Source organism: Myotis davidii, unplaced genomic scaffold, assembly GCF_000327345.1.
Source record: "Myotis davidii unplaced genomic scaffold, ASM32734v1 scaffold392, whole genome shotgun sequence".
Lineage (NCBI taxonomy): Eukaryota > Metazoa > Chordata > Mammalia > Chiroptera > Vespertilionidae > Myotis > Myotis davidii.
In genome coordinates this window covers 1584008-1599602 of record NW_006284244.1, presented here as the reverse complement: position 1 = coordinate 1599602, position 15595 = coordinate 1584008, and the positions used below count along the sequence as shown (strand labels likewise).

Genomic DNA, 15595 nt, shown 5'->3' with positions numbered 1-15595 from the left:
ATAGTATTCCATCGTGTAGATGTACCACAGTTTTCTAATCCATTCATCTACTGATGGGCACTTAGGCTGTTTCCAGATCTTAGCTATGGTGAATTGTGCTGCTATGAACATATGGGTGCACATATCCTTTCTGATTGGTGTTTCTGAGTTTAAATTTTAATGTTTTTGCTGAAACTGTCTTATAGTTTTTATTTTGCCTGTGTGCTCCCTTAAATAATACTAGTGAAACAAGACTTAAAGTATAACCTAAGGCATGATTCATGCCTGTGCATTAGAATGTGACTTATTAAAAAAACAAAAAATGAACAAACAAAAAAACCCTACCTGGTTTGGCTCACTGGATAGTGCATCGGCCTGGGGACTGACGGGTCCCAGGTTTGATTCTGGTAAAGGGCATGTACCTTGGTTGCAGGCACATCCCCAGTAGGGGGTATGCAGGAGATAGATGATTGATGTTTCTCTCTCATTGATGTTTCTAACTCTCTATCCCGCTCCCTTCCTCTCTGTAAAAAATCAATAAAATATATTTTTTAAAAAAGAACAAAATGTTAGAGTAACATTTTGAATATTTTCATTCAAAAATGCTCTTTTAAAATTCTGAGTTTATATCAAGAACTTTTCTTAAGAGTTCAAAGCACATTGCTTTTTATTTAAATGTAGAAAAGCTAAAAAAAAAACAAACAATAAAATTAATGTAGAAAAGCTTAGTTTGATTTTTTCCAATTACATTATGTTATTGTTTAGGGATAAATGTATTGCCTAACATCCAAACTATAATAGTAACTTCATAATTATTTTGTTCACCAATAAATTGATAGTGCCTAAAATAGTACCTACGTTATAGTAGGTGGTTAATACTAATATTTTTAGAATAAATAAAAATAATGATATTGAAACAAAATCTACAAATAATCAAAAGACCTAATACAAATATCACAAATAGAATTTTTATATACTCATATGTATATAAATATAAATCGTACATATATTCTTTATATAAAGTTTAATAATGTAAATATTTTCAATTTTATGCTTACTGTTGAACTGGTTGCTTTCTAGAGAGTCTGAAAGATTCTTTTTTTTTAAAAAAAAAAATCTTAATTTCAAGCCCACTATATTTGTTACTTTAAATTCATTTGTTAAACCTCCACATAGAATTTGATTATTTGTCTTTTCCCAATCAACCTATATTATATTTTATAATTCCTATACATTTGTTAAATAAAGTTATTTTATCACTCTTCAAAATGCTGTTGCTATAGATATTTAATTAAATATGTTAAACATAATATCACACATATGGGTTTTAGATTATCACACTCAATAAAGAAAATGATCTGCAACATTAAGACAAATGAAACATTAAAACAAATCAACAGACAAAAAACATTTTTAACATGGGTAGAAAAACAATATTTAAGATGCCAAGAGCTCTTATTTAAAATTCGCAATTTTCAAAACCATTTCTAGCTACTTTGTAATATATTCATTAAAGAAAAACAGATTAAGAACGCTTCATGCTACTATTTATACCCCAGAAAATCAATAAGGAACAGTTTAATTTGGTTACAAGATTCTTTATTTTGTAAACTATACATAAACAGTAAAAAAGAAAATGCATTATACTTTAAATATTACATAAAGTCAACATTAAAGTTTATTTTCAGTGTGTATTTATCAAATGGACATAATTCACCAATTTTACTTTCAATGGATGGTATATCGGGAAACCAGTTGACTGACCCACTGTTTAAATTATAATACCAATGTGAAATATTCAACAGGTTTTTCATTTTTATTATGGGCACAAAACCTTAGGTCTGATATACTTAAAAGTGTTGGTGCGTGGAAAGGTCTACACAATTAATTAACATGCTAACTTAAATATAGCAAGTAAAGTAATTTTTGTTACAGTTAAATCTTAAATGCTACTCTACACAATAATCATAAACAAGTCCACATGGCAATTATGTAACAATAGAAAAAAAGAAAGAAACATATTCCATTTTTCTTCATTCCAGCAGCAGTACCTTTATTGGTATTACTTTGTTAATTAGGTGTGCTTATATATTGCCTAATATTCTATATTGGTATGCATGCTAAAACCTTTCTATTTCTATTTTGCAAGGCACCATACATTATGTTCTCTACGTTTCAACACTAGTAACAAAAATGGTATAATTATTAGATTAAATGAAATTCTTATGTATAATAGGAAATAAAGTAAGAATTAAGATTTTTAAATTTGACATTGGGCATATCACAAACTATATGTGAAAATATAATTTAAATAAATCTTTCCCTTTGTCTTCCTTCTTTAAATTCTGCACCCTAAGTATCTGGTTAGAAAGATAAAGAAACCTAGAAAGGTAAAGAAATCATGCTGTTTAAGAATAGAAAAATATCTACATGAGACTGTTAATGAAATTAAAATAAAAACTAGAAGGAACAACTAAGTTTTTAACTTTCAGAATCCACAGTTTTCCATACTTGTCATTTCATAAAATACCCTATCATATCCATAATAACTCCATAATTAAAACCATCATTATTAATGTAAACATGATGCAGAACTCCTTATTCTTCTTACCCTGTGTTGTATCCCCTCATCTCCAGGTTTGCGACAAATGCTACTTTGGAACTGCAATTAAGGTCATGCATATTTTCAAAAAATCCTGGTGCCCGGTCACCAACAAGTTATTTATAAGTTTAATTTACAGTCTCTCTCAGAAACATAACACATAAGACCTCAAATACGGCTGTTGTTTTGTTTGTGGAAGATCTCCATAGTTTATTCTTATAAACATTTGTTTGTTTATATCAATAGTTCTCCTAACTTTCATCTGACTAGACTCCATATGTGTTTTCTTTTTCTCTAAGGCATATAAAAACTCAAAGTAAGTGATTCTTATTTAAACATAAAGTTCTATGACTTTAGCTGCAATATCTGAAATAATTATACAAAATATACGTGAATTTTAGAATCAGTTGATTTGGGGGCAAGAAGGTGATTCTCAATAGGCTATCACTTGTAAATAATAGAAATGTTAAATGTATTGACCTCAGCTCTCATCAAATGTACCCATCATGATCATCACCTCCATCATCATCATCGCCTTCATCTTCATTGTCATCTTCAATTTCATCTTCATCATTCATAATATCATCTTCATCATCCTCCTCATCAGTCCATTCATGGAAATCTCCACTTGCAAAATCTCCAGAGATCTCAAAATCAATAGCTTAGGAAAAATGTAAACATGAATGTTATTTTTCTGAGTAGTAAAATAATTTCTGAGGAATATAAAATTATGATGAAAATTGAGAAAGTTAAGAAAAATTTAATTTGCTCTTTAACTTACTTAACAAAAAGGAAAAAAAAATCTATTTTATATTATATGTACCAAAAAGCAGAATTGTTACTGAGGTCGATATTTCCAGTTCAGGAATACTGATCTCAGCCCAGGTTTTATAGAGTCCCTGTCAAACTTTGACTCTGATAAAGAATTATAACTTCTACTACTACAATAAACAAAGTAATTGCCCCCTCAAATCTTCAATTCCTAATCACTGCAAACTGCAAATATGTGACCTCACATGGTAAAGGGGCTTGAAGAAGTCATTAAACTGAGGATTTTAAAAAGGGGAGAATATCCTAGATTATTCTGTTGGGCCCAGATAATAAACAGTGTCTTTCAATCAAAGAATCTTTCCCAGATAGAGTTCAAGGGAGATTTGATTATGGATGAATGGTCAGAGATGCAATGTTGCTAGCTTTGAAACCAGAAGAAAGGGTCCATGATACTGTGTTGGCTTGTAGTAACCGCCTTCATCACATGGGGGTATGTACTGTCCTAAGGAATGTGAGCTGCCTCCAGAGGCAAGAAACAGGTCCTTCTCAAAAGCCACCTAGAACGAATGCAGCCCTGAAGACACCTTGATGTTCATCACAGGACACCCATGCAAGACCTCTGACATACAGAACCGTAAGATAATGAATTTGTGTGGTGTACGCCCTATAGTTGTGGGAATTTGTTACAATAGCAATAGAAAACTAGCATAGCTAGTTATTATTTTAAAAATATTTAGAAATACACACTTTAACATCTGGTAGCTAAATTTTGAGAGTGTTTTTTTAAATAAACACTGCCTTTGCAATTATTCAAAGTGTGTGTATACATTTTGGGGATGCCCCATATATATGTATTTCTATTTATAGAGGTAATAGTACACATATTATTTAATATGTATTTATTTTTTAACTCTTCTAATATTAGTGTGTGTTTATTTTCTACCCTTTCTAACATTTTAGTGTTGTAATTCTTTGGTAACTAATTATAATATATCCTTACTGTTGTAATTCAATATTTATATTTGATTGATTTCATAGTATGACACACTGAAATTTATATATTATGTGAACAAACTGTTATTTTTCTTCTACTTCATGTATTTTCTTCTTAATTTCAAAATGCTAAGAAAACTCAGGATTACATTTCCAAGATATTTCCCCTGTTCACTTATTGAATTCACCTCTATATAATTTTTATTTACAACATAAATTAAAATTGTTTACCCATCATTGGTATCACTGATAATTGAAGTTACTATTAATACAGTGAGGTTAAACTACACATTACAAAGACATGTTCTATACATGTTAAAAGCATGTTAGGTAGCTATTAAGTACTACTTTATCCTACATAAATATAGAATCATTGGCCAGAAAATCAAGATCAAGGTGTTAAAAATCCTATGGAATAAATAAATGTAGAACAAGCATATAAACATTAAATTAGTTTACTTTCATATTGTTTACCATTTATATATTTCTAAACAATCACAAGTCTAGCAAACAATCTATTAGTTTAAAATCTACATAAATGAGACAATGAAACACTGTCTACAATACAAGATTGATCAACTATTTTTTCGTTTTTGATCTTGTGTATTATTTGAAACATAATCCATTAATTCCTAGTGTGTGTGTGTGTGTGTGTGTGTGTGTGTGTGTGTAGCTAAGTGGCTTTTGTAGTGAAAACTCTCCATAGTACAAACAAAAATACTGATTTTAAACTTGCATTCTGGAAAAAATATTTTATGAAACAAAAAAGAAGTTAAATTTAAAACTTTAAACTAGATGTATGTGATTCTCAACTTAATTGTAATATTTTTAGTTTGGTACATAAAAATGTATGCTTATGAAAAGAATTCAAATATCAATTATAATGACCTTTCAAACAATTAAACTATATTTTTGCCACTCAAACATAAGGAAACAAACTGATATAGCTGCAGTTTATGGGCCTTTAAAAAAGATTAGTTTTTCTCTCATTGTTGAGACTACGCACTTGGAAAGTCAACTTCTCCAACGGTCTACAGAAAAAAGGGTGCCCTGTATACATGTGGCACACACTACGATAGAATGGATGACAAAGATTTGACTTACCTCAGAAACAAGAGGTAGCTAACATATTTTTTGTATGTGACATGGTAAAAGGAACCCACCTTTTAATAATTATTCCTTAAAATATCTAAATGAGGTAATTCCATTCATTAATTATATAATTTTTAATATGCTAGGAATATTTTGTTACCCCTAAAATGTTCTATAGTCTTTGCATAAAATATGTCCTCATTAAACACTTGAACAAATGAATGAGATCCTTAAGTACTTATCCTGTGCTTGAGATATTACTAAGTAAGTACCCATTTGCTTACCACAACCTGCAACACCATTTGTTCTGGATCCAATGACTTCATTTCCATATCTGTCAACACACCAGCACTGCCCAACACTGCCATGACATTGTGTTGGCTTGTAGTAACCATCCTCATCACACAGGGGTATGTACTGTCCTATGAAACACACAGTGATCAATTATGCATTAATTCACTCAAGACATGCACACATAGAGGTCCCGCTCCATCTATGAAGCTGGCCATTGTAACAATGAATTGCCTTTATTTATTTTGTTAAGCAAACTTACTGGGCAAAGGGTACTGTTTTGAGAGGTATAATACAGAATTAAAATCTGGTTAATTGAATGTGCACATTAGGTCATGCAGACCACTTAGCATGGCATACCAAACCCTTGACAGTCTCATTACTACCAACATTCTATTTTCATTGTGTGTGTGTGTGTGTGTGTGTGTGTGTGGTCTGTCATTGTATGCTATACTGTGATATCCTCTATATTGGAAATTTTGGGGTTTATTGGTTTTGATTGCTTTCTTAAAAATTCTTAAACTCAGTCTAGCAGGAAAGACAGACATTCATTTTCATATCTATAATATCAATAGTATATTTGTCACATTGCTAACAATAAACATTTACCTAATAACTTAGAAGTGAATTCACATTCTTCAATAAACACTCCAACATTACAATGTAAGCTTTGGAAGGTCCGGACATTTTCTTGTCTTTCCTAATAATTTTTCCCCTCAGTGATCGCACATACTAGAGTTATTTGGTGAAACACAACAACAACTGAATAAATAGATAAAACATAAGACAATTAATCTTGCAACCGTATGGGATCATAGTTTCCTCCCTTTAAAAAGTTTCAAAAGTCTGATATTTAAACAATCAGTTTTGCTTAAAAATTATAATTCATTTGAAGGAGTTGAATTACTAGTTTATCGGTGAGGTAGGCAGAGTACCACCAAAATTTGAGAACCACTTCTGTGGATTAAATGCCAACAAAAATGAGGAGAAATTCTAACATTCTTACTCTACCTCATGAAAAAAGTACCACTATTTGACATATCTGACATTAAAAAGTTATGAGGTAAAACTAGTGTGACCATTTAATTTAACCTTTAGGCAAGTATACTTTGAAAATGGAAGAGAGCACTATTAAGAATTATGCTAGAAATTCAGAAATCAAGCAAGACTGAACTCACAAATTGGAACATATGGTGCCTTACATGTATACAACAATTTATCAATTTTCAGACAAGTACCATTATCCTTGCAAATTAAAAATATACTTAAGACATTCAGTACTCTATAATAATGACTTTAATTTTTATTATGCAAGGGGAATAAAGGTGAATCCTCCTAAATGGGAGCTAAATATGTTTTCTTTTCTTTTTTTTGTAACTTGAAATAATCAGAGCCTGAATTTCAATAAACTTTTGTCACCAGTAAACCTTGCCTAAAATAATGTTTAGTTGAATTTCAATGGCTTTTCCAATCGTACATGGGCAAACTTTGATGATTGGAAACAAACCAAAGAATGTACGAACGTATTATTTCCTTTTGTGAGCTATAATACATGTGCATTTTATAAGAATTTAAAGAAACATGATGCATAGCGTTTCTCATTAGTAATGCTTCACATCTTAAAATGCTTTATTTAAAAAATGAAGCTTTTAATTTTGAACCAATAATCTTCAAGAAAGATTAAATTTGTTCTTTTGTAAACCAATATTATAATTTAATAAGCATATCAGAATATATACAGATTAATCAGATTCAAATACATTATAAAATTTGTGGCGCTAAATAAACAAGGGCATTCATATACATTTAAAAAATTGCATATGAGGCATTCTGGGTCCTAAAATAGAAAAAGGACCTCAATAGAAGAACTCCTAAAATCCAAAGTCTGATGATTAATGAATAGGATCATGGCAATGTTAATTTTTTAAATTTGACAAATATATAATATTTATTTGATACATGATAAGATGGTAACATTAGGCGAGGATTGTTGAAGGATATATGAAAACTATGTACTGTCTTTATGAAATTTGTTAATCTAAAATTGCTCCCAAAAGAGTTTACTTAAAGTTAGATATTTATAGGAATAACACAATTATTATACATAATAGTTTAATAATCTGATAGCTTTGGGTGGGTAAAATTTGGAATTATCTATTATTTATCAATCAAATGTTCTAAAACATACATTAACTTACTAAAAGTTAGTAAAAGGTTCTAATAAAAACATTAAAAAGTGTGCTCATATTTTCTTGAGGTACTCAGGGTGTCTCTCTCTGTTTTTTCTCTCTCTCCCTCTCTCTTCCTCTCTCATTAATTCCTGAGTTGTTAGTTATAGAATTGAAGTTTCTGCTGATTCTTTAACTTTAGCCTTGTTCAAATTTCTTTCTTTTTTACTTAATAACTCTCAAAATGAACATTATATTAGGGTAATAAAACAGACATAATATCTTTCAATAGGTAAGACAATAAAAGTAAGTTTAATTGCTTTCAAAAACTTCATAAATTTTGTTACTGAAATTTAGTGTAGTCTATCTTTGTTGAATTAATATTGATTTTATGTTGCTGTTTCCTTGGGGCTATTTATGTAAGTAATAAAGACTTCAGAAGAATGATCTATTACTCACCTAAGAGCTTCTTTATTCCTTGCCGCTTCTGAATATTGCTGAGCTCTGTCTGGCAAGGAGGGTCTGCAATGACATTAACAATGTTACTTCAAGGCTTAGAGTTAATGAAAAGAAGTGTAATTTCTATGTTATCAAACTTCAGTTAGTTTTTATATGGCTTTGCAAAACACATATTACATATTATTCATTTTACTTTTGGAGATACATATAGACGTGTGTGTATGTCTCTATACCTACAACGATAGAGACAGAGGTAGACTGTCCTGATTATAAATATTAGGTTATCTTGATTTTCCTAAGAATGACTGAATTGGATGTAAAAAACAGAATGGTATAAAATACTTACTATACAATGAAAAAAGGTTCTTATCACTTACTTTTAAAAGCTCTATCAACTCATCAATGTAAACCCAACTGATGGACTATCACCCACACAAATAACAGTTTATGTTTTCCCCTCACTTAAAACAGTTTCTAAGATATAGACACATGGCTTTTCACTACAAAGTGGTCTATGAAACAGTTAATCCTTTTTTCAAGTTATATCAGAGATACCTTAATAAAATTTCATACTGAAAAATGTTGACAGGCTTTGGTCTTGTTATTTCACCTAGATGCTTCAGTATACAGGGATAGGCAAAACTAGGTAAGAACTATGTGCCAAATTGTGCTTGAGTATATATAGCAAACAGACTACAAGAATGTATATAGCCCAGCCAGTGTGGTTCAGTGGTTGAGCGTCAACCTATGAACCAGTAGGTCACAGTTCTTTTTCTGGTGAGGGCACATGATGTTGTAGGCTTAATCCCAAGTTTGTGGTGTGCAGGAGGCAGCCAATCAATGATTCTATCTCATCATTGATGTTTCTATCTCTCTCTCCCTCTCCCATCATCTATGAATTCAATAATAATAAAAAAATAATGGGTACATAATGAAGGAGGGCAATTTGAGCACTTGCCAGATTGTGCCTAAGTGCACTGTGCCAATGTGACATACTTTTGAGTTAATAAAGCTATTTTTAATAATCATAACCTGAATGTCTTTTTCCATATATACAACTATAAACCTACTTTTGCCAACTCCTGTATATGCAATTTGGAAAGGATATGATATACAATAATTTCTCATAAGCTATTCTTTAAGAATATTACTTAAAATATTAAAAAAACTTGGAAATAAGTATTTGGCTATTTTTCAAACTCAATCACTTAAAGGAGAATAATTTTTAGGAGTATAAAATTCTAAATAGACACAATAGAGTTTGACTTATAGTATATATACAACTAGAAGCCCATTGCACGAAGATTCTCACAATAGGCCTTCCTTCCCCTGGCTGCCGGTAACAGTTTTCCTCGGGTACCCGGGACCCAGGCCTTTGGTCTGGCCACAGCAGAGAAGTAAAGCCTCGAAGCTAGGCTTCTCCGCTGTGGCCGCTGCGAGGCTTGGCTTCTCCCTCTGCAGCGGAGAAGGCAAGTCTCTTCAGTCTTCAGTCTTCACTCTAGCCAGAGCCTTCAGTCTTCGTTCCATGCCTGCGTATGCAAATTAACCACCATCTTTGTTGGGTTAATTTGCATACTCATCCTGATTGGCTGGTGGTCATAGCGGAGTGACACCAATTTGCATGTTTCTCTTTTATTAGTGTAGATTATATGTCCTTACACATAATACATATTCTTAGCTAAAAGCAGTGCAGTGTATTTTACAGTCATATTCTAAAACCCTCTTTTTAATATATGCCATATAAAAATTGTACCATAAACTTTTGAAACAGCAAAACAATACACTAGTACCTATTCTCCTATACTATAACTGTTTATGAAATAGCAAGGTATAATTAATTCAAGTGATTTTAAAGTTCTTTATTATATCGATCTCATAGCATATAGTTATTAAATTTGCATGTAAGTAGCCCTAGCCGGTTTGGTTCATTGGATAGAGCGTCAGCCTGCAGACTCAAGGGCCCCCGATTCGATTCTGGTTAAGGGCATGTACCTAGGTTGCAGGCACATCCCCAACAGGGTTGTGCAGAAGGCAGCTGATCAATGTTTCTCTCTCATCGATGCTTCTAAATCTCTATCCCTCTCCCTTCCTCTCTGTAAAAAAATCAATAAAATATATTTAAAAAATTTTTCACGTAAGTAAAGCAGAATAAGGAAATGAGACAAAGTGTTTAATATATATATTTATAGTTTAGTATGCAAGGCCAAAATTGTTTTTCTTTGGTGAATCTAAACTGTGAAGAAAAAGGAGTCTGTTCTATTTCATTTTGAAATTGGTTCAGTTGAGTGCTTTGTTTTTCTTAATAATCTGTGGGCTCTTACACTAAACATTCAAGGAATAGGAATCAAGTTCTATAGTATGAGGTTAGAGAATAGATAACTTAAAATGTACTGCCCTCCACCTATGCATTTAGAACCAAGAGGAAAGATCTTAGCTGAAGTTTCAATATATTTAAAGTAATTCTTCTAATTGCTAATGGCCAGAGACTGTAAAGTAGAAGTAATCTATACTAATAATAGAGGGATATGCAAATTGACCAGGATGCTGTCACATAATGACCAATTAGGATGGGGGCAGGGCCATAGTGGAGAGCTCTCAGCATGCCAGTGCCGGGGTCCAAAGGGCACTGTGAGGAAGGAAGAGCAGATAGGCAGTTAGGGGGATCAGGCCAGGAGGGGAGTGCAGATGAGCAGTTAGGGGGATCAGACCAAGAGGGGAGTACAGATAGGTAGTTAGGGGGATCAAGTTGGCAGAGGAGAACAGATAGGCAATTAGGAGGATCAGGCCAGCAGAGGAGAGCAGTAGGCAGTTAGGGTGATCAGGCTGGCAGGGGAGGGCAGTTAGGGGATCAGTCCAGGGAGGGAGAGCAGTTAGGGAGATTAGGCTGGCAGGGGTGAGCAGTTAGGGCCATCAGGCCAGCAGGGGAGCAGTTAGGGGCATCATACAGGCAGGCAGGTGAGTGGTTAGGAACCAGTGGTTTTGGATTGTGAGAGGGATCCCAGATTGGAGAGGGTGCAGGCCAGGCTGAGGGGACCTCTTTCCCCCCGTCCCCCACATGAATTTCATGCACCGGGCCTCTAGTATTTCATATATGTTCACTACTGAATTGCCTAAAACTACAGGTATATCTGAGTCTGACTTAATATGTAAGCTCACTAAATAAACCTGATTATTAGTCTTACAAATTCTGTATAATATAACATTGTAAGATTTCAAAAGAAATCATGACAGATTCAACTACATAAAATATTTGATTTTGAAATTTTTTTTTTATTATTTAAAAGGCAGCTCTGTCTGGCCCTTAATTCCTAAAGTGCTAAAGGAGATTTCATCTATTATTTAAACTCACTTGCAAAGAACTGATCTGGATAAAGGATAGTAACCCAATTAATTGGATGAAGGTTTAGACATGATTAGACTATGAATAGTCAGCTTAGGGTGTACACACAAATTTATATCACAAGATTTATCCCCTCTGTTTACTACCTAACGGTGTTATAACTTTATGGAAAATTCTGATTTTATGTGCTAAAAATTTTATGAGAATCATGCATTAATAAAATATGTTTTAATCATTGAATTTATAAGTAATCACTCCAAATGTTAGTTTTAAAAATACCAGAAAAATAGAATATTTTTTTATTAGTTCAATTTCAAAACGTTTTGAAAATAACATTGTTCGTTGTTTTGAATTCTCAGTTTAAAAACTCAAACCTCTATATTGGGGCCATTCACACATGATCTATATTGGAATATTCAATATAATGAAAATGATGCAGTTTTATTTTCCCATACAATTTGGAACTAAATAAAAAGTTACTGGGTAAAAAAAAAAGTATGGAAATATCAATATGTTTACAATTGTTCTAATATACAAATGTGTTTTTTTTTTCTATAAACCCAACTAGTCATTTCTGAGGAGTGTATCTTTATTAACTGTCTATACATAGACAATCTACAGTCAGAAATGAAAACATAGTAGACATGATGGAGGCTGGAGAGCGACTCTCTAAGTAGGCAGCGCACAGCAGCCCAGGCTGTGCACTGCGCAGCTCCAAGGGGAGTATGCACTTCCCCCTCGCTATGAAGGGTGCCTGGAGCTGTACAGCAGGTGGTTCCTAATGTGCCTCTCAGTTAGCCATTGTCCTCATTCTCCTTTTTTAAGTCAATATTTTATTATTCACGTAGCTTCTCACATAATGGATATACTTGAAAATCTTTATTTAGGTTTATTTCATCAGTAGAAATTTCAAATATTCTTATGACCAGAGGACAAAGTTCTCTCTATTTAATATCTTTCATTAAATAGAAAAACATCTTTTGTAAAATTAACACACATGAGTCACATTTTAAATCTCGGCTTGTAGATTAATTATATAAATAATCTCTAAAAATATCATCTATTTTCATTGTAGTCTTGAGGAAAAAGCATTGGATATATTGTTGATTGAAAAATTATGCCTGATGTTACCTGTACTAAGTAGGATTTGCCAAGAAGTTGCACACAGTAATGTCTCTATGGCATTTTGTATATAATTACCTTGCAAACTCAGAATGTAGAATTGAAACTACTCAGACAAAAGTCAAAGATTCTAGTTTCAAATACCAGTTCCTGCCCTCACTCTGTAATGTGAAGTTATTAAAGATCAATAAACTTCAGGCCTTAGGCATAAAATGGGAATAACAATATTTTCACAGTGCTATTTGGGTAATAAATATTTTTATGTATACGAAAGACTAGGTGGACCTAAATAAAAGTTAATTTTCTTTTTTTTTCTCCCTGGATCTTATACAATAGGACATTAAATGAAATAGCAACTAGTAATTGATTTACTTTTTCAGAGTAGAGACTTAGAATATACTTTTATGAAAGTAAGTTATTAACTCCTAAGGTAACTAAAATCACCAATAAATATTCCTCCTACTCATTTTTCATGATTGCTTAGAAAAAGAAATTTAAAAATCACAATCATAACCATTTTGTAGTGCTTAATTGTCATGATTTCAGAAAATTAGTCACAGAAACAAATTTGTATTTTAATTAAAGTTAAAATATATTTTCCCTTAGAAACCTACAAGTGTTTCACTTGCTTGAACATTTAAATTATTAACTGCTTTTATTAAACTTGAGATAAACCTTAATTTTGAAAGTTTTTTTTTAAAAACACAATTACTTTATTTTCAAGATATTTCTAACACCATACAACTATAGTCTTGATTGCAGTTTTAAGTAAATCTAGATTAGTAATACCTAGATATACACCTTTCTCTTTCTCTCTCCATATATATTTATTTCTTCCTATATGTAATATATAATAATTTCCTGTTTATTCAATAAACAAACATTCTTAAGTTTACTATAGAGTTAAAAGTTAACTTTCTACATCACACTTATTATAGTAAACTTAAGAACTTATTATTTATTGAAAAAACAGGAAAATATTCTTTTATGTATAACAGTTATTAAGGCTAGCATGTAGTTTTTAGGATTTTCTATCACCTAGAAGCACCTATGTAAAAATAAAGTCAACAAAGTGTTTATTTGAGTGCGTGTATGTATGATTTAGAATATTTTCATAAAGCAAATTTAATTTTTAAATGTTGCTTAAACTAGTTATAAACAATTTAGCTACTCTACAAACTCTGCTATTGATCCACTGCTAATTCATTTATTGATAATAACTTACCCCTACTTATTAAACTATTACTAATATATGAAAAGTAATCAATATAGTAAAATATCCTACATAATGTGTTAGTTTCCCATATAAAAAACTGAGAATCATTAATATAATTTAAAGTAACTTATTCATTCTATTAGCTGTCAAAATTTTAAAAAGCAGTGACAATAGCAGGTATATCACATTAGATTAATCATCAGTCTGTTTTTATAAAATTAGCTCCAAATTATACACAGCATTATTTCCTTACATTTCCCCAAACTTTATCGTGAGTTTTTTTGGATCTATTTTCCTTATATACATAATTATAATTATTAGTTGATCTAGCATATAATCATGGCTCCATTTTTGCATTACATTAATGTATCTAAATCAGTGGTTCTCAACCTCCCTAATGCTGCGACCCTTTAATATAGTTCCTCATGTTGTTTTGACCCCCAACCATAAAATTATTTTTGTTGCTACTTCATAACTGTAATTTTGCTACTGTTATGAATCGTAATGTAAATATCTGATATGCAGGAGGTATTTTCATTGTTACAAATTGAACATAATTAAAGCACAGTGATTAATTACAAAAACAATATGTAATTATATATGTGTTTTCTGATGGTCTTAGGTGACCGCTGTGAAAGGGTCGTTCGACCCTCAAAGGGGTCGCAACCCACAGGTTGAGAATCACTGATCTAAATAAAAAGAAATAAAGAACTAGCATCATTCCAATTGTCCAGGTTATTTCATTTCTTCCAGAAAATCAAGACATTTTCTTTGCTGTGGATTTTTATGAAGCTACGTGACTTTGAGAGTTTGGAAGACTAAGTCATTTAAAAATCAGATGAGTAAAAATAACTTTATGGTAAATTCTGTGGTTCATTCAGCTCATTTAATCAGATCACAAAATAGAACATTAAAGCTCTATAGTAGAGTGATAAAAACCATTTATTTTACACTGTGGGTAATGTAGATAGCAAATTCATTTTACTGATTACTTTTAATATGGATGTTCTCATATCTCTATGTGATTCTTGGTGGTTTATAACGGAAACTATAATGAAGTATATTAATATAAATATTAGTTACTATTTTTCATCTTATTTAGCATGTTTTGCATCCCTAGCAGAACTATATTGTTCAACACCCTTCAAAGGGGTCCCCTTTATTAAACACTCTAATTAGAAAAGCATCTACTGAAATGAATGGGATATACATAGAATGCAATTTTTTAATCATGAACGAATATATAAAATTTGACATGCAGGTCAACTATCTGCATTGGTAGGTGTCTCATCTTTTACCTTGCTGTCTCTGGAAGCAGTAGCACCATTCATTGTTAGATATCAAGCTGTCCTTGTATGTGTCACAAGAATTGAAGAATGCCTTTGTACACTGTTCATTCTTATCAAGGTAGATGCTCCCCAGCTCTGACTGGTCCAGTAGCAGGTCGTAGTTTGTATCAAGTCTGTTAAACATCCAGCCAAGTGAATCCTTGCAAATTGGCAAAATACTGGTATCAAATCCTAATGGCAAAGATAGAAAATGATTACTTAAAGCTGAAAGTC

The 15595-nt window shown here is 31.8% G+C and overlaps 1 protein-coding gene across 1 annotated transcript in view; it reads right to left on the bottom strand.

Annotated features, from left to right (window-relative positions):
• Positions 1-1771: 1771 nt before the first annotated feature.
• The window catches only part of SPOCK3 (sparc/osteonectin, cwcv and kazal-like domains proteoglycan (testican) 3), a 207071-nt gene continuing 193247 nt past the window's right edge, over positions 1772-15595 (bottom strand). Inside the window, exons 6-9 of the mRNA XM_006754272.2 lie at positions 15332-15553; positions 8356-8418; positions 5722-5859; positions 1772-3242 (exon numbers count right to left, since the gene is read on the bottom strand). Of these exons, the coding sequence (XP_006754335.1) occupies positions 3073-3242; positions 5722-5859; positions 8356-8418; positions 15332-15553 (593 nt within the window). The 3' untranslated portion in view covers positions 1772-3072. The remainder of the gene's footprint in view (positions 3243-5721; positions 5860-8355; positions 8419-15331; positions 15554-15595) is intronic.